Genomic DNA, 21,001 nt, shown 5'->3' on the forward strand with positions numbered 1-21,001 from the left:
ATTTCAAACAATGTGATTACCATGGTATACTGGCTTCAAACCACCCTTACTTTAACCTAACAGGCAGTCTGGGGGGGAAACATACATTGGGGGGCAGATACATTCGTGGTTTCCTCATTAAAGGGCTCATATAAACCCAATATAAAAGTCCAAAACTCACTGTTCTGATAGCATTAGGTCTATTCTCACCGAAATTAGCTAATTGGGTTAATTAGTTAAAACGTCAAAGATATAATTTGTCAGTGGAACATGGCCAGGTCACCTTTAAGCAGCTGGGTATCTTACTACAAGTTCCAACAAATAACTCTAAGGCGGCAAATGAGGAACCAGAAGTCCCAGCATGCCCTGGCACCCATTGCCCGCTGAGACCTGTAGTGCACCAATGAAGAAAACCACGCTAACATGACAAAAGTATAAAAACTCCACACAGACAAAGCTTGAATCAAATGCATCACCCAGTGCAATGGTGATATGACCCACTAACCACTGTGCCACCAGCTTACAGTACTATAGGATATACGGATATCAGTGATAAACGCATACAGATGAGTTGGGGGCTAATGGTTATCTTTTGCAGTCACATTCTATGTTGTATTAAATTAGTGTTGGGCAATGTGACTTTTGGGCCTCGCAAGTGGACTGTTTGTGCAGAACTTGAAGCATGAGATAACAGAGCAACAGATAACAGAACATCAGTACAGCTCAAACAGTAGGTTAATGCATGTAACAACGACTGCCATAGTTTGGAAAGAAAAAAACTACAGTAGTACACTCATGTGATTTCTAGATGCAGATTTTTTTTTTCACACAATTATCTGTTAACACTTTTGCTGATTATGTGAAGAGCTTTGGAAAATGTGTTTGAAAATGGTTTATTGCTAGTGATAATTAGAGGGAGCCACTAAAGAATAAAATGTGCGTGATTAATATTCATGTGTGCTCATTTATATCTGTAGGATATAAAACAAATAAACACAAATATTCATTACATGATCTATGGCACAGGTTCTCAAACTCGGTCCTCGGGGGCACACACGGTGCATGTTTTGCAGGTCTCCTCACAGAATCGCAAGTGAAATAATTAGCTCCACCTGTGGACCTTTTAAAATGTGTCAGTGAGTAATTAATACACCTGTGCACCTGCTGGGTTACCTGCAAAACATGCACTGTGTGTGCCTCCGAGGACCGAGTTTGAGAACCTCTGATCTATGGCAAAGTACATGCAGCCTATTAAATGACCTCTAATCCTCAATATAATATTTTCAAATACGAACTTGTGAACAGAGAGAGGCTCGAACAACTTTCAAAAGAGAGAGGTGTCTCTGTCTCTAGCCTTATGCATGCATTGCTGAGAAAAAGGCCATAAAATTCCCCTGGTGCATTTAGGGATATTCATCTAGGGCAGGGGTTCTCAAACTCGGTCCTCAGGACCCCACACAGTGCATGTTTTGCAGGTAACCCAGCAGGTGCACAGGTGTATTAATTACTCACAGACATATTTTAAAAGGTCCACAGGTGGAGCTAATTATTTCACTTGCAATTTTGTGAGGAGACCTGCAAAACATGCACTGTGTGGGGTCCTGAGGACCGAGTTTGAGAACCTGTGATCTAGGGCAAAGGTTCCCAAACTCGGTCCTCAGGACCCCACACAGTGCATGTTTTGCAGGTAACCCAGCAGGTGCACAGGTGTATTAATAACTAACTGACACATTTTAAAACATCCACAGGTGGAGCTAATTATTTCACTTGCGATTCTGTGAGGAGACCTGCAAAACATGCACTGTGTGGGGTCTTGAGGACCGAGTTTGAGAACCTGTGATCTAGGGCAGAGGTTCTCAAACTCGGTCCTCGGGGGCACACACAGTGCATGTTTTGCAGGTAACCCAGCAGGTGCACAGGTGTATTAATAACTAACTGACACATTTTAAAATATCCACAGGTGGAGCTAATTATTTCACTTGCGATTCTGTGAGGAGACCTGCAAAACATGCACTGTGTGTGCCCCCGAGGACCGAGTTTGAGAACCTCTGATCTAGGGGACAATGTATTGAAAGATGACAGATTTTATTAGTCTAGGCCAGGCATTCCCAACCACGGTCCTCAAGGCACACTAACAGTGCAGGTTTTAGTGATATCCAGGCTTCAGCACAGGTGACTTAATTAGTAGCTCGGTTATTTTGATTTAACCATCTGGGCTGCTGCCTGGATATCACTAAAACCTGCACTGTTGGTGTGCCTTGAGGACCGTGGTTGGGAATGTCTGGTCTAGGCAATATAGTAGATGTTATGGGGGTAATGTAATAAATAAATCTGGTTTTGCCTTGTAAATGATTGCCACTTTAAAAAAAAAAAACAGGAGAACTCTCACAAAATCTCTCACTTCCCGATTCTCACACCCTATTAGATTTCCCCCCATGTCTGCAATTGTAGATTCCTGCCCTGTGAATCATTTCTTAGCTCTCAACTTGCATAATTTCTACCATACAAACAATACACGTCAAGTAGCATCCTAAAACTGGGCAATTATGTTCCACCAAGAAGCCCATGCAATATGATTTCTCCAGATGTAACATTAAACGCCACACTATTGATGTATTACATGCAACACGATGGCTAATGACATTGTTAATTGCAGAATCGTTGTGTACACTGTATAATCTGACTTGCACATTTATTGCAGAGTATAAAAGAAATGGTTTATGGAAAAGGGTAGTGCGACATTCTCAATCCGCTGAGGAATTCGACAAGTGTGTGGTCCCCCTTTCAACATGTAGGAGGAGCTAGCCCCAAAATGGTGCATGCACGAAGCATATACACCTCCCTCCTCTTGCACCAACCTTGCACTGACAACTGCTGAGACCTTTTACTAGTACTGTGCGTATGAGGTTAATTAACACAACTCGGGTTCCTTGAATTTGGCAATTGCTATAGAAGACAAGTGTCATTTACACATTTGGACAATAGTTCCCCTTTCCTAACCCGGTATCCCCTCTCCAAATAAATAAATAAATAAATAAATAGCCACAGAAATATTTAAAGGTTAGTGCTACATGTAAAACCTTTTCAAAAATGCATGTTCCAGATAGTCAATAAATATGAAGCATTTTCATATAGCCTATAGGAATATTTCAGTGTCAAAGTCTTGATATTATAGCATAAACAGAGTTTATTAGGAATAGGATACAGTTGCCAAACAGGGTGAGAACGATGAAGTAAATGGAAGACCACATTCCGGAACTGACGCCACCCTGTGAGCGGATGCCATTGTACATCACCTCATTCCAATCCTCACCAGTAAGAATCTGCGTAAAAGAGAAATGACACAAAATCGCTGAAACATTATAACTGGGTGACAATGTCATAAAGCCACTGGCAGCTTAGTGACAGAGCAGTCACAGAACCTTGGGCAACATACCCTGCACAAGACATCTTTATACTATATTATCTAGATGTTACCAGGTTCGTTTATGGTTATGTTGAAAGCATATGAATGGCGCACACTGGGGAAAGACTTACCTGAAAAACCGTCATGATGGCTGCAGGGAATGTATCAAAATTTGCAGAGGGGGTTCCATCATTAAAATTAAATCTGTAACAAATATGACAAAAAGAAGAAGAATTATGTTACTAGTGCAGCCTATACTATCAGCACATTATTCTAGCAGTGTCTTGCGTAACGGGTAAATTGTGGCCAGAAATAATTGTGTGACTCTATAGTTGCCATACTGTATTTTACCACATTAGGTGCGGGGATTTACTGCACGGTATTAATGGGCTTTTCAGCCCGATAACGCTATCGGGCTATCCAATTACAGCCCGTTTTTACCATGCGGTAATTCCCTTCTTATCGCCCGATAACACATGGGATCCATGATAACACTGCGGACCCATGTGTTCGTGTCCGATAAAGGGTCTCCTGGGGCTGCTTATCGGGGATTCTGCTCCCTGATAAGTGCAGAGTGCCGACTTACAGGGCTAATAGGATAGCCCCGGGGAAATCCTTTAGCTGCGGTAACTCACCGCAGCTAATAGAATACCGCACATTTTTACTAAGGCCCTATTGAAGTGCACTTGTTGCAGTCATCTTGCATGCTATACTAATAATACAGGGGAGAATGCAGGATATTAATTCACTAGGGATCAGTGACCCTTTATGTGCTGCATTTTGATGAATCAGTCATGTTCATACTTCCTACTGAACTGATATTCTGCATTCTCGTTAAGAGTAGTCCTGCCTACAAAATAGCTGCCTTAGCAGATCATTATCCATATATTGGATAGGCTTCTGGGACTACTAGGGGTAAATGTATCACAATGTGGTATTAAGACATTCATCACATGTAGTTTATGGCCTTACTGCAACCTTAAACCGGGATCAGTACTAAATGCCGCCGGCCGGAATCCCGGCGGTCGAAATACCGGCGCCGGAATCCCGACCACACAATCACGACAGGGGTGGCGAGCGGAACGCAGCCCCTTGCGGGCTCGCTTCGCTCGCCACGCTGCGGGCATGGTGCCTCGCTACGCTCGGCACACTATTATATTCTCCCTCTATGGGTGTCGTGGACACCCACGGAGGGAGAATATGTCGGGATTGTGGCAGTCGGGTATTTCGACCGCCGGGATTCCGGCCGGCAGCATCTTGACCGCATCCCCTTAAACCGCATAAGCTGTTTGGTAGTTTAAAAACCCCTATACTGCATGCATTTCAGGTAAAACCACATGTGGATTAGGCAAATCGGCATGGAAAAACTGGAGGTGAATAGCAGTGTGGATAAAAGAGTAATAACGAGAAAATATAGCAGAGTTACCAAAACTTCGACATTACAGTCCAGGTTTTAAGGATATCCATGCTTGAGCAAAGGTGACTTAATTAGTTCCTCATTAAGTTTGATTTAACTACTGGGACTGAAGCATGGATATCCTTAAAACCTGGACTGTAATGGTATCATTTGGAAAACTGAAATTCAGTGCTGGCCCCATTTCATTACAGTACTAAATAAATCGTTGTGTCTTTTTTTGTTTAATGATAAATTATTCTTCAGGGGGCACAATCATTTTATTAATGAACATGTCCCCATTATCTTATTATTTTTATCCCCTAACATTTCTGTAGTGCAGTGGCAATAGTAAGTACTTACCTATAATTTTCTTCTCTTCATCCTATTGTAGTACATAGGCAGGGGGATAATAAACAAGAGACAAAGCCGGTTGCTCTGGATGAGCACGCGTCGCAGAATTAAATCCAGCCCACCTACTTTATAGAAAGGCAGATGCGGCCTATCTCTTTTGCAAAACCATATTGTGATCATTTTGCCCTAATGTCCTTCTGGATACAGTGATTCTTCTGGCATAAACATAAAGTATACTACATCCTGTTCAAAACCACAGTTCTGCCACCCAGCTATATGTAAATAAATTGGATGAAATAAAGGCAGGAATTACATATTTGTCATGTCTAACATGAAATAATCCTGAAGCTGGCAAACCGCCTAGTGGAAGTTTTGTATATTTTAAATATGATACTGTTTTTCTAACAAATATGAGCTTTAAGATAAATCTCTATTAAGGGCCCTACACATATGATGATGTGCCGCCGAGGTGCCCGACGGCCGATATGGCTGGCGGGCGATCCGGCGGCGGGGTGGAAGTGACGGGGGGGAGTGAAGTTTCTTCACTCCCCTCGTCACCCGGCTGCATAGCAGTGCATGCTAATATGGACGACATTGTCCATATTGGCCTGCATGCGTAAGCGACTCGGCACCAACGATGAACGAGCGCGGGGCCGCACATCGTTCATCGCTGGTGCCTACACACTGAATGATATGAACGAGTTTTTATTCATTAATGAACGAGAACGTTCGTATAAATCAGTGAAATCTGCCAGTGTGTAGGGCCCATTACTTTCAAGCTATGCTCAGTTAGGCTTCTTGTTATGCACATATTGCAATATATAATCAATGGTTTTTATTCCCCTTGTGTGTAACTGCTATTTTCCCTGTGTTCTCAAATTACAGTAAGGCACTTTATCACCCCCTGTGGTATAGGCAGTGTTTACAGTATCCTAACACTTGCTACAAAGGACTCAATCAATATTACAGTTATTCTTCAGAATAATTAGCGCTGGTCTCAATCAGCATGACTCGGGGAACCAGATACAGGCCCAGTGGGACGGTTACTGCAGCACTTGATCTTGTTGTTTTGCTGCCTAACACTGGAGCTTCTCTTAACCCTTTTAGAATAATGGTGGTATCAAACATTAAAACCAATCAGTTTTCACCTTACTGATCACCAGTAATGTGCATCTGTTTCATTCACTACAGGTGTGTGCTCCTACCTCCTTGCTGCAGTCATGTTAAACAGCCATGGCTTGACTCAGTAGGGCCGAATGTTTTTATGTGCCACATTTTCCATTTAAATGCGTCTAAGTCGCATTGCTATTTGAACAGACATATGGAACATGTCACACACCGTAGTCTCATACCCCTTATGTAACATATAGCACGTCACACACCGTAGTGTCATACCCCATATATATATATATATATATATATATAGAACATGTCACACACCGTAGTCTCATACCCCTTATATAACATATAGCACGTCACACACCGTAGTGTCATACCCCTTATATATATATATATATATATAGAACATGTCACACACCGTAGTCTCATACCCCTTATATAACATATAGCATGTCACACACCGTAGTGTCATACCCCTTATATATATATAGAACATGTCACACACCATAGTCTCATACCCCTTATATAACATATAGCATGTCACACACCGTAGTGTCATACCCCTTATATATATATATATATATATATATATATAGAACATGACACACACCGTTGTCTCATACCCCTTATATAACATATAGCACGTCCCACACCGTAGTGTCATACCCCATATATATATATATATATATATATATATAGAACATGTCACACACCGTAGTCTCATACCCTTTATATAACATATAGCATGTCACACACCATAGTGTCATACCCCTTATATAACATATAGCATGTCACACACCAAAGTGTCATACCCATAGGCGTGCGCAGCACATTTTATTAGGGGGTGCACTGTTGGAGGGGTGTGTCTAGCACCGCCTTTTGGGCGTGTCTAGCACCATCTATTGACGGTCAACGCAATATAAAATATCCACCCTTGTACCAATCCTAATAAAGCAGATACATTGTCAGATGTTGTGGTGTGCACCAAATAAACACCCCTGATGGCACTCACTGCAATTACACTGCTCCTCCTCAGCCTGGTCTGGCTCCCCGTCTCTTTCCCCTGCAAGTTGCAGCAGCTTACTTACAAGTCAGTCACTCACTGGCACTGACAGTAGCAGACTAGTATTGCCGCTGCTGGAAAAAGGAGTGACGTGTCAATGCTGCTGCTAACCGCCTGCCAGTATTGAATTTGTCTTCCTAAGAGGAACGCTGGCTGCATGCTGATCCTCATCAGTGGCTGGCGTTGGTATAGCATAGAAGGAGAGAGGTGGGCATGTAACGGGTGGGCGTGCGAGCAGCATGACGTCATCACGTCACATCACGCTGTTTTTGTACATGGAGGTAGAGCCGGGAGTTTGAAAGCCGGTGGCAGTGGTACCCTTGATGAACCCAGGCGTCCGGTCAGTAATGCAGTCCTGACAAGGTGCAGCGCAGAGGGGACAGTAATCAGCCTGCTCGGCGATCGCTGCATCAGGCATGTGAGATCAGGGTGCCAGACATTAGGGGGTGCCTGTGCGCACCAGGCACCCCCCCTGCGCACACCTATGGTCATACCCCTTATATATATATATATATAGAACATGTCACACACCGTAGTCTCATACCCCTTATATAACATATAGCACATCACACACCGTAGTGTCGTACCCCTTATATATATATATATATATATATATAGAACATATTTATATAGAACATGTCACACATCATAGTCTCATACCCCTTATATAACATATAGCACATCACACCCCGTAGTGTCATACTACCCCTTATATATATATATATATATATATATATAAAACATGTAACACACTGTAGTCTCATACCCCTTATATAACATAGAACATGTCACACACTGTAGTGTCATACCCTCATATAACATTTCAAACACAATAAAATAACAAAGTAAAAACAACAAATATAAGGGACCATAAAAACGCTTGTACTTAAAAACACTTTTTAAGGCTGGGCTGCTGCTTAAGGGCCAGTGTTCTGTCTTGCCCCCCTCCCCTGTGATTGGTTTGGCCTACATCAGCGGTATTGAACATGTGGCCCTCAAGCGGTTCTGCAATTTGTCTCTCTCAGAATAATTATTGACTACATCTGCATGCTGGTGAGCAATGGTCATTATCTTGTAGCCTTTCTACCCCATGTAAATAAACTTTATAATAAAACATATAAATCATTATATTCAGTGACGGAAAGTATGCAGGGTGAGGCTGATGATGTCACAGACAGCCTTTGTGATGTCACTCAGCTGTGAGACAAAAGGCTCTGCTTGGGCGAGGACAATCAGTTATTGGATGAGAGTGAGTCGTGTGCTAGACTAGTTATACATCTGTGTAGCTACATATACACGTTTTCTCATTGCGTTGACACTGTTTTCTCATAGGAGAGTCTAAGGTAAGCTTATTTTAACATGAATATTATATGGAAATATAGTTTAATAACACAAGACCAGCTTTTTTTTGTGACCTCACAAAACTGCTTGTTCCCATGCAATTGCTGTAAGCAGACCATGCCAAGACTGTTGGTGCTTAGAGCTATTTTGTTTTATTGATGCAGTTGGCTATTATTTTCCCTTTCATAATTTCTTTATGTATTTGTAATTATTTTAGTTACCAATCATCATCAATCATGTTTTCTTCTGCAATTGGGCTTTCCATAGTTATAACGTAAATATGCTCCTTTGTATGTACAGAATTTTATCAATTTCAGGATTATCATATTTTATTTTGCTCTACTGTTCAGTCCGTTTAATTTGACTCTTGCTGGTTTGGCCTACATCAGGCCCGCATCCAAGGCGGCAGCCAGATTAGCTTATTGGCTGTACAGGTGCTGCACACTAGTGCTTTACATTCAAGGATATCGGTTACATATAATGATTTAGGGGCCTATATATTAAGATGAACATCACAGATATATACAGCAGTCTATGTATTTTTATTGTAGTGTACCTATTTAATAGATACCTAAAAGCAGTGGCGTCACAAGGGGGGCGCGGGGGGTACGGCCCGCATCCAGGTGTCACCCGCTAAGGGGTGACACCAAAATGCCGGCTCCTGCTCAGTGACAGGAGCAGAGTGCTGCACTGTTACATTATGTGCAGCAACCCGGCTCCTGTAGCTGAGCAGGAGCCGGCACTGCACAAAAAGCACTCCGTGGGAGGCAGCACGCACCTCCCGAACCCCCCAAGTGACGAAAAACAGAAGCCGGGAAGCTAAGCTCCGCCCCCTCACGCAAAGCCACGCCCCATTTCCGGCAGCGCCGCACCGGGTGCACAAGTCGTAAGTGACGCCTCTGCCTAAAAGTTTTGCTTTTTGTAGTATGTCCCCAATAGCTTTGGATAACTTTATGCACTGTGGCCTATGGGCTACATTTTCCATAGAGAGGGATCTTCAGCATATGGACAGTGCATTTGTGAGATTATACTACTGCATGATGAAATTGTCCATCTTCATTCCACATCTCGCTATTGGAAAACTTAATAAGTTAGATAATGTTATCAATAAGCATATGAGTAAAAAGATATCTGCTTGACAGTAAGGCTCTCTTTCTTGGTTGTCCATATCTAGTGTACTGTAGCCCCTGCAAAAGTTAGCAGCCATGATATTCCTACAGTACCCACTTTCAGGCCAGCACAGCCAGGCCACACTGACCGTAACAACCTTATTGCAAAACTGCATTCAGATAAACCACAACAAACTTGATACAATGTCGTCTTACAGTGACATGGGATGCACAGTAGTATGAAGCTGCAGAATGAGAAGGAGCAGTCATGTGACCTTGTAGCCTTGGCTTTCATACTCAGTCTTATTTTGTTATTGTGCATTGTTATTTGCCCAGTGCAAGAGAATCTGCTACACTATTTACACATGGCTGTGGGCAGGGCCGTTTCTAGACAATTTGTCTTCCAGTGCAGTAAAAACAGTACAGTAAAACAGTAAAAAATGTGCCCCCTCCCCCCATGGACATTTTAAAAATGAAACATTTGCGTACACAAAAGGGATGCCTTTCACATTATTTGTCATTTTCCTCCTTATAGTAATGCCCCTTACACAAAATGCCACACACGGTAATGCCCCTTACCCATGGCAGACACTGTACTGCCCCTTACACGATATGCCACACACTGTAATGCTCATTACACATTATGCCAGACACCGTAATGCCCATTACACATTATGCCACACACCATAATGCATATTACACATTATGCCACACACCATAATGCCCATTACACGTTATGCCACACACCATAATGTCCATTGCACATTAAACCACACACCATAATGCCACTTACACAATATGACAGACACTGTAATGTCCATTACACAATATATCACACACTGTAATGACCAATACACATTATGGTACAAACTGTAATGCCTTTTACACAATATGCCACACACCATAATGCCCATTGCACATTATGCCACACACCATAATGCCCCTTAAACAATATGCCACACAATGTAATGCCCATTCCATATTATGCCACACACCGTAATGCCGCTGACACCATATTATCCACCCACAGTAGTGCCCCTTACAGCAACATATCAGTAATGAAACATTCAGTATGGTTGCTAGAAAAAGTCCAGTTATTGAGCCCGTATTGTAGGAAAAAGAACAGTGTCAGCAGCTAATAGCAAACTCCTGTGAAGGTGTGCCCTGTTACATCAGCATTGCAGGGAGTCAGCTAACCTTCATAGGGATGCAGTATAGGCTGTTCGTAGAACATACAGTGTGTACCTGAGTTCAAAGAGTAATTGCGCTATTCGCTGGATGCCAGGGAGACGATGTCAGGTGGTGGCATTTCCTGGTTCTGCCCATGCTCTCAACCTTGTCCCCAGGAGTGCTGGTGGGTCTTTGTGGTGTTCCTGCAGGGCGGGCAGGAGTATACCCCTTGTTCTCTAAGCTGTCAGCACCCATATTCTGGCGTGTGTCTCCTTTCTCCACCGGCGTGGTTGCCACAGCGGTCATCTCAGGTGTGCACAAAACCTCTGGATGTATTTTCGTGATAGTACGGTCCGGTGCAGTGCGAATGACGGTTATCTGTACTCGCGAGTGGCATTCAAGTATTGTATTGTATGGCTTGCTAGGCCCTAGAAATGGCCCTGGCTGTGGGCATCAAAAGTGCTCTGCTACAAAACCATCCATTTTCAAATATTAGTACAGTATGTCTCATTTATGTTGTTTGTTTTGTTATATACCATTTTATTAAATTTCCTATCCTTAATGGCTTCTAGCAATATTTTAACAATATTGTTATATTGATTAGATATGTAGCACCACACACAACTGTATACCTAGTGTCCTCCGCAATGAGTAAATTATGTGTTTGTAAAACTTCCTGTTCTGGAGTGGATGAAGCAGGGAGGGTGAGCTAGGAGCTCCTTTGAATCCGCTGCCATCCACCACTAAAATTGCCATTTTGCAGCATCCAGACACACATGTGTATCCCCCACAGTGCCCTGCTCCCCGCTGGCGCTATATGGAGCGATTTCTCACACCCTACATGCCAAGAAATAAAGCAAAATCCAAGGCAGAAAGAACAAACAAGGAATCCAAGATGGCCACCGCTGAGACACATGTGCAGCTCCCCGGGAGTCAGACAGCTGAGGTGAACTCTCCAAACGGCCCCTCATCCCCCACGTTATCTGATTCCACCCCTCTCTTGCTGTCCTCAACAGACTGTATGCCCAGCTCTGTTCCTGGCAGCCACTTAATGCCACACACTGCTGCTGAAGCTCCTATCACTTGTGCAGCTATTAGAGACACCATGCAGCCACTTCTACAGGATCAGGCTGCACAGTTTGCACAGGCAGTGCAGCAGGTGAAGCTTGAGGTCAAACAATTGGAGACTAACATGGCTGTCCTGGATAATAGAGTGGGTGCACACTTTCAAGAAATACATTCCTTGAATTCTCTCACTACCAGATTTCAAAAGGACAATTTCCAGATATGGAATAAATTGGATGATCTGGAAAACAGGTCCTAGCAAAACAACTTGAGAATACTTGTACCCCTTTCACACCGCCAATGCCGGATTCCACCCGGGAATTGGAATTGGGTCCTTCCCGGGTGGGATCCGGCATTGGCCGCTGCTGCTGACTTCCCGACCCGGCAATATGCCGGGCGGGGTGCCATAGCAGCGAGGGGCGGAGCCGGCAGCGGAGGCAGCGCTGGGAGATGAGATCATCTCCGCGCCGCCTCTCCCTGCTGTAGTAAACGGGTCCCAGGTCACATCGACCTGGGAGCCCGTTTACGCTGCCATTGCCCCGGTATTCAACCCGGGTATAACACTTTATTCCCGAGTTGAATTGCCGGGTCAGGCGACCCAGGATTTCGGCTATGCCCATTTCACACCGCACGCTGACCTGTGTTGACCCAGCAATATGCCGGGTCGATACCGGTTTATTTGTGCGTTGTGGAAGGGGTATAAATGTGCCAGAATCTATTAAAGGGCCAGCACTGTATAAATTTTTGAAAACTACCCTTCCTAATCTGCTGGAGATTACTTCTATCTGTACAGACTTAGTGATTGAGAGGGCACATAGGATTGGCCTGATCAGAGAGGGGAACTCCCAGCGGGTGGTATTCATGTGACCGCCGGTCAGCTGACCGACAGTCACATGACCTCCTCCACGAGCCCGACGGCTCACTTTCCCGATGGTCGGCATGCCGACCAACAGGGACTATTTCCACTCGTGGGTGTCCACGACACCCATAGAGTGGGAATAGAACCCGTGGCGACCGCAGGTCGCCACCGAGCCTGCAGTGTGGCGAGCGCAGCGAGCCCGCAAGGGGGTTGCTGCACTCGCCCCTCCCCGCCGGGATCCCGGCGTCGGTATGCTGCCGGGATCCCGGCGTCGGTAAGCTGACCGGCGGTCATGAGACCGCCGGTCAGCCATACTACACCCCTCCCAGCGCCCCCGGGTGGTTATTTTTCGGTGAATGAATTATGCACATAAAGACGCCAATTGGTCGGCTTCCCACCATTTACGGAAAATTGTGTGGGAGGAACATAAATCTAAATTGTTCATTTTCCAAGACTATTCAGCAGAGGTCACTAAAGCCAGGAAGGCTTTTTCACAATTGTACACTCAGCTTGTCAAGGAGGGCAGGAACTTTGCAATTTTATTTCCAGCTAGGTTACATATTTTTGATGGTACATCTTCAATGGACTTCACCACTGCCGCGGATGTGGAAGCATATATTAGTGGCAGGCAAAGTCCTAACAAGAATGGTTCGCATATTGAAATGGAGGATGATGATAATTAATCATCTTTAACGGGGCATCTATGAGGAAGGGCAGTCCGGTCTATAGGACTTCTTCTGATATATATTTGCTGTGTCCTGGATGAGTGAGCTTGCACTAACTGCAAATTTAAGCAAGACATGTAATTTATTGCGTGATGCTACTTGATTTTTTTTCCCTCCCCTTTACATGTCCCCTACCCGGACTTTCTAGTGGATTACTTGCCATATTTATGTCTGATCGGGTTGCAAGGACTGAGAATGGTATCCTCAAACAATGCGTGTACATATATTGCTCATTGGTCTGGTTAATATGCAATCCACTTGCTGGCCGAACTTTATATATATACACTGCTCAAAAAAATAAAGGGAACACTAAAATAACACATCCTAGATCTGAATAAATGAAATATTCTTATTAAATACTTTGTTCTTTACATAGTTGAACGTGCTGACAACAAAATCACACAAAAATTATCAATGGAAATCAAATTTATTAACCCATGGAGGTCTGGATTTGGAGTCACACTCAAAATTAAAGTGGAAAAACACACTACAGGCTGATCCAACTTTGATGTAATGTCCTTAAAACAAGTCAAAATGAGGCTCAGTGGTGTGTGTGGCCTCCACGTGCCTGTATGACCTTCCTACAATGAATGGGCATGCTCCTGATGAGGTGGCGGATGGTCTCCTGAGGGATCTCCTCCAAGACCTGGACTAAAGCATCCGCCAACTCCTGGACAGTGTGTGGTGCAACGTGGCGTTGGTGGATGGAGCGAGACATGATGTCCCAGATGTGCTCAATTGGATTCAGGTATGGGGAACAGGCAGGCCAGTCCATAGCATCAATGCTTTCATCTTGCAGGAACTGCTGACACACTCCAGCCACATGAGGTCTAGCATTGTCTTGCATTAGGAGGAACCCAGGGCCAACCGCACCAGCATATGGTCTCACAAGGAGTCTGAGGTTCTCATCTCAGTACCTAATGGCAGTCAGGCTACCTCTGGCAAGCACATGGAGGGCTGTGCGGCCCCCCAAAGAAATGCCACCCCACACCATTACTGACCCACTGCCAAACCGTCCATGCTGGAGGATGTTGCAGGCAGTAGAACGTTCTCCTTGGTGTCTCCAGACTCTGTCACATGTGCTCAGTGAGAACCTGCTTTCATCTGTGAAGAGCACAGGGCGCCAGTGGCGAATTTGCCAATCTTGGTGTTCTCTGGCAAATGCCAAACGTCCTGCACGGTGTTGGGCTGTAAGCACAACCACCACCTGTGGACGTCGGGCCTTCATACCACCCTCATGGAGTCTGTTTCTGATAGTTTGAGTAGACACATGCACATTTGTGGATTGCTGGAGGTCATTTTGCAGGGCTCTGGCAGTGCTGCTCCTGTTCCTCCTTGCACAAAGGCAGAGGTAGCGGTCCTGCTGCTGTGTTGTTGCCCTCCTACGGCCTCCTCCACGTCTCCTGATGTACTGGCCTGTCTCCTGGTAGCGCCTCCATGCTCTGGACTCTACGCTGACAGACACAGCAAACCTTCTTGCCACAGCTCACATTGATGTGCCATCCTGGATGAGCTGCACTACCTGAGCCACTTGTGTGGGTTGCAGGGAGGTCATACAGGCACGTGGAGGTCACACACACTACTGAGCCTCATTTTGACTTGTTTTAAGGACATTACATCAAAGTTGGATCAGCCTGTAGTGTGTTTTTCCACTTTAATTTTGAGTGTGACTCCAAATCCAGACCTCCATGGGTTAATAAATTTGATTTCCATTGATAAATTTTGTGTGATTTTGTTGTCAGCACATTCAACTATGTAAAGAACAAAGTATTTAATAAGAATATTTCATTTATTCAGATCTAGGATGTATTTTTTTAGTGTTCCCTTTATTTTTTTGAGCAGTGTATATATATATATATATATATATATATATTTTATTTTTTATTTTTTTTAAATAATGTACAGTTATGAAGCTTGGTGTTTTCAAGTGCTCTCAAGTGCTTCTGTTAGAAGTTTATATATTAGGTTTTTTTATATTTGTTATACAACGTGAGTTACGTCTTAGGAGTTTGGCACTATTGGGGTTTACATTTTTATTACTCTTTAATATTGGAAGGCTAGGAAACGCCGTGGTTTAATGTTATGCTAAAGTCTGCTTGATTTGTGGGTTAATCTACTGGAGGTCAATTTTATAATGAAGAAGGAGCTGTGTAGCTCTGTGTGGATGTATGTTTTTGTGACTATTGTTTTGATTTCAGTAAAGTATTATTCTTTTCCCTTTTGTGTCCCATCTTGTGCTCCCCTTTTTGTGTTTTACGATATTGTATTTTTTATTATGTGCTGCCTGGGCTGATATGCAGCGCATGCTGTGGTATTTGCATTGGACCCCTTCCATTAGACTATGGCTAATATAGCTGTGGGCACCTCGAATGTGGGGGGCATCAATTCTCCAGCAAAATGAAAAAAGGTTTTATTATACCTACTAAAGAAGAGGATTGATGTCGCCTACATACAGGAATCTCATCTGATGCCTGAAGAGGTGGTTAAGCTTAACATGTTAGGATGTGCAGTGTCCGCCTCCTCGTCATACTCTTTAAAAGCACGAGGAGTGGTCATCTTGGTCCGTAAGATTATTCCCTTGGAGATTCACTCAGTATTAAATGATCCTCAGGGCCGTTATGTTCTAGCGGAGGTGACCTTGGGTGTGTCACGGTTTAAACTCTGTAATATTTATGCCCGTAATGTCTATTCTAAACAATTCTTTTTGCACAAAAAGCGTAAACTGATTGGTCGTACCAATTATACTGAGCAGAGATTTTAATATAGTGGTGTCTCCAGCGATGGACAAAAGTTCCCCTCCCCCTCAATGCCTTCTCCCCCGAGAGTAGGTATTAAATATCTGTGTGCTCAGCTAGAAATAATTGATGTATGGCGGGCCCGTTACCCCCTGGAGAGGGAATATACTTGTCTCTCTGCTCGCAATACATTCTCTCAGATTGACTATATGTTATTGTCAGAGGCCCTTTTCCCTAAGGTTATTAATTCCAAAATTGAGGACATTTGTTTATCTGACCACGCTTTATGTTGTATGAGAATTGCTACAAAAAAATTTGAAATCTGGAAAAGCCCCTGGCCCAGATGGCCTATCAAATGATTTTTACAAAATATTGGTCCAGAAAATATGTAAACCCCTTGCTAGGTTGTACAACTCCTTTCTCAAGGGTGCGGCCTTGCCACAAAATTTTAATTCAGCAGTTATTAAGGTTCTCCCAAAGCCAGGCCAGGACCCTGATTTGCCCAGTTCATATCGTCCCATGGGGGTCATTCCGAGTTGATCGCTAGCTGCCGTTGTTTGCAGCGCAGCGATCAGGCTAAAAATCGGCATTTCTGCTTATGCGTACAGGTACAAAGTCCTTTGTGGTTTTACACAGGTTCTAGCAAAGCTTTCAGTCGCACGGCAGAACGCAGGAAGATTGACATGAAGTGGGCGTTTCTGGGTGGCAACCGACCATTTTTAGGGAGTGCTTAGAAAAATGCAGGCATGTCGGGGAAAACGCAGGCGTGGCTGTGCGAATGCTGGGCGGGTGTGTGACGTCAAAAGCCGTCCCTCCGTTGTTAGAATCAATGCACATGAAGAGTAACTACAGGGCTGGTCTTGTTTTGCACAAACTGATTTTGCAGCCGCTCTGCTGCACAAGTGTTTGCACTTCTGCAAAGCGAAAATACACTCCCCGGTGGGTGGCTAAAAGTAGCTAGCGAGCGATCAACTCGGAATGACCCCCCATATCTCTACTGAAGATGGACTATAAGCTTTTTACTAAACCTTATAGCAGACAGGTTAAAATTTATTGTTCCAAGTCTGGTCAATAGTAACTAAACGGGCTTTATTTGGGGCAGACAATCAGTGGGGAATATTAGAAAAGTATTGGCAGTGATGGGGCCACGGACACCAACATGTTATTGCCATTAGACGCCGAAAAGGCTTTTGATCTGGTTACCTGGGATCATATTTTTGAAACATTGCGGAGGTTTGGGGTACCGGAGGACTTTGTTGCTCTTCTGGCTAAATTATACACAGCCCCGCTGACCCAGGTACTGTGCAATGGGATGCTTTCTCCCTCTTTTTTAATTTATAGCGGTACACGGCAGGGCTGTCCCGTCTCCCCTTCTTTTCGCACTAGCCCTTGAACCACTGGCAATTGCATTACGGAACTCACCCCTTTTTTCACAGGAAGTAGGTTAAGGGATGTTACTTTCAAATCAGCACTATATGCAGATTACATGCTTTTGTTTATTTCCAACCCCACTATTTCTATTCCTGCGATAGTATCACTGATTGAACAGTTTGGATCCTTTGCAGGATACAGAGTTAATATTAATAAGTCAGAACTACTCTCGTTATCAGGGGATGTGTCTTTCTTTAGTTCTCACCCGATATTATCGCGTTTCACTGTAGTCCGTGATCATCTTAAATATTTGGGTATCCGTATCCCTATGCCCTTATGTGACCTATATTTGGTGAACTTTGGCCCCATCCTGGCTTCCATAACTAAACTTTTGTCCAATTGGGAAACACTTCCCTTGTCTTTAATGGGACGTGCTGAGGTTATTAGAGGAGTAGCCTTTCCTAAACTGTCGTATTTGCTTTTGATGCTTCCAATTTCTCTTTCTAAAAAATATATTTTACAAGTTAATAAGGTTTTTTTCCAAATTTCTTTGGGCTAGCAAGAAACCACGTGTACCATACTCCAGATTACAATTGCTCAGAGAAGAGGATGGCCTAGGGATCCCAGAACATTCATTTATTTAGTATGGCGGCAATGTTCCATTACATTACGGATTGGCTTTGGGGCAGATCGATTTATATAAACTACCAGTTGGTATTGGCTGTCTTTTCCCCCATTTTCTCCTGCGGCTCTCTTACATGTGCCTCTCAAACAGCTTCCCTCTGTGATAAAGGATAATATTTTATTTTGTCAGCCCTATGTGGTATGGTGAGCTTCTCATGCTAAAATAGGCTAACAACCTGGCGTTTCTTCTTATTATATGTTTTGGGGAAACCCTTGATTCTCACCTGGTTTAGATAACCCTCGGTTCCTGACCTGGAGAGATAAGGGGATCTTAGCTATTCGAGATGTATTTGACCCGGGGGGTAGGACTTTACATTCCTTTTTGGAATTACAATTGAAATTCAAGGTACCCAATAAGGACATTTTTTTGTATTTACAAATATGCCACTACATTCAGTCCAAGCCTCCTTCTATGGCACCAGATGCTACAATGGATCCATTTCATACACTAATGGTCTTAAGTTTGTACCTACGAGCTCAGATATTACAGATCTACTCTTAGAGTTTCAATGAGAGACAAATTCTGGAGGGGGGCAGTGGAGAGATGGAAACTGGATATCCCATCATATGACTGTGTTTTGTATAATATTACTGCAGCCTTCTGTTTTCTCCACTCGGCCTCCTTACAGGAGGTTCACCTGAAGACCCTTCAGAGGGTATATATTGCTCCTAATAAGTGAGCACACATGGTCCCAGGTGAAACTGGATGCTGTTTAAAATGTGGTATGGGAGGTGCAACGTTATTTAAAAATTTATGGACATTCGGGAAGATCTCAAAGTTCTGGTTTAAGGTAATTAATTATATAAACAAAATGTTTAATACTCAAGTTACTAAGAATCCCTTGGCATGTCTCTTTTTAGTATTCACTGATTGGTCCTTTGGGCCTCATGGATTGACAATAGCACCGGTGGTGTCGGTCATTTTGACCATCATCAAAAAACAAATTCTCTCACACTAAATCAAAAAGTCTTCCCCCTCCTTGGAGGCGGTTAAGCACATGATAATGAGGGTACTATATTATGAATGCCGGGTTTCCCTGCCAGATATAGAAAAGGGGGTTACTAAATTTACAAAGAAAATAAGAATTTACTTACCGATAATTCTATTTCTCATAGTCCGTAGTGGATGCTGGGGACTCCGTCAGGACCATGGGGAATAGCGGCTCCGCAGGAGACAGGGCACAAAAAGTAAGCTTTTAGGATCACATGGTGTGTACTGGCCCCTCCCCCTATGACCCTCCTCCAAGCCTCAGTTAGGTACTGTGCCCGGACGAGCGTACACAATAAGGAAGGATCTTGAATCCCGGGTAAGACTCATACCAGCCACACCAATCACACCGTACAACTTGTGATTTGAACCCAGTTAACAGTATGATAACAACGAAGAAGCCTCTGAAAAGATGGCTCACAACAATAATAACCCGATTTTTGTAACAATAACTATGTACAAGTATTGCAGACAATCCGCACTTGGGATGGGCGCCCAGCATCCACTACGGACTATGAGAAATAGAATTATCGGTAAGTAAATTCTTATTTTCTCTAACGTCCTAGTGGATGCTGGGGACTCCGTCAGGACCATGGGGATTATACCAAAGCTCCCAAACGGGCGGGAGAGTGCGGATGACTCTGCAGCACCGAATGAGAGAACTCCAGGTCCTCCTTAGCCAGAGTATCAAATTTGTAAAATTTTACAAACGTGTTCTCCCCTGACCACGTAGCTGCTCGGCAAAGTTGTAATGCCGAGACCCCTCGGGCAGCCGCCCAAGATGAGCCCACCTTCCTTGTGGAGTGGGCATTTACAGATTTAGGCTGTGGCAGGCCAGCCACAGAATGTGCAAGTTGGATTGTGCTACAGATCCAACGAGCAATCGTCTGCTTAGACGCAGGAGCACCCATCTTGTTGGGTGCATACAGGATAAACAGCGAGTCAGATTTTCTGACTCCAGCCGTCCTTGAAATATATATTTTCAATGCTCTGACAACGTCCAGCAACTTGGAGTCCTCCAAGTCGCTAGTAGCCGCAGGCACCACAATAGGCTGGTTCAAGTGAAAAGCCGAAACCACCTTAGGCAGAAACTGAGGACGCGTCCGCAGTTCTGCCCTGTCCGAATGGAAAATCAGATATGGGCTTTTGTACGATAAAGCCGCCAACTCTGATACTCTCCTGGCTGAAGCCAGGGCCAGTAGCATGGTTACTTTCCATGTAAGATACTTCAAATCTACCGATTTGAGCGGCTCAAACCAATGGGATTTGAGAAAATCCAAAACTACGTTGAGATCCCACGGTGCCACTGGAGGCACAATCGGGGGCTGTATATGTAGTACACCTTTGACAAAGGTTTGTACTTCAGGCACTGAAGCCAATTCTTTCTGGAAGAAAATCGATAAGGCCGAAATTTGAACCTTAATAGACCCCAATTTGAGGCCCATAGACAATCCTGCCTGCAGGAAATGTAGGAATCGACCCAATTGAAATTCCTCCGTTGGGGCCTTCTTGGCCTCACACCACGCAACATATTTTCTCCAAATGCGGTGATAATGTTGTGCGGTCACTTCCTTCCTGGCTTTAATCAAGGTAGGAATAACTTCCTCTGGAATGCCCTTTTCTTTTAGAATCCGGCGTTC

General features: G+C 43.9%; 1 protein-coding gene across 9 annotated transcripts in view; it reads right to left on the reverse strand.

Moving 5' to 3' along the window:
- The window catches only part of CACNA1E (calcium voltage-gated channel subunit alpha1 E), a 1,569,892-nt gene that overhangs the window by 131,958 nt on the left and 1,416,933 nt on the right, over positions 1–21,001 (reverse strand). For all 9 annotated transcript variants that reach the window (XM_063939782.1, XM_063939783.1, XM_063939786.1 and 6 more), the window contains 2 exons: positions 3,517–3,589; positions 3,185–3,302 (listed from right to left, as the gene is read on the reverse strand). In XM_063939782.1, the coding sequence (XP_063795852.1) occupies positions 3,185–3,302; positions 3,517–3,589 (191 nt within the window). The remainder of the gene's footprint in view (positions 1–3,184; positions 3,303–3,516; positions 3,590–21,001) is intronic.

This window comes from Pseudophryne corroboree, chromosome 9 (genome assembly GCF_028390025.1).
Source record: "Pseudophryne corroboree isolate aPseCor3 chromosome 9, aPseCor3.hap2, whole genome shotgun sequence".
NCBI lineage: Eukaryota > Metazoa > Chordata > Amphibia > Anura > Myobatrachidae > Pseudophryne > Pseudophryne corroboree.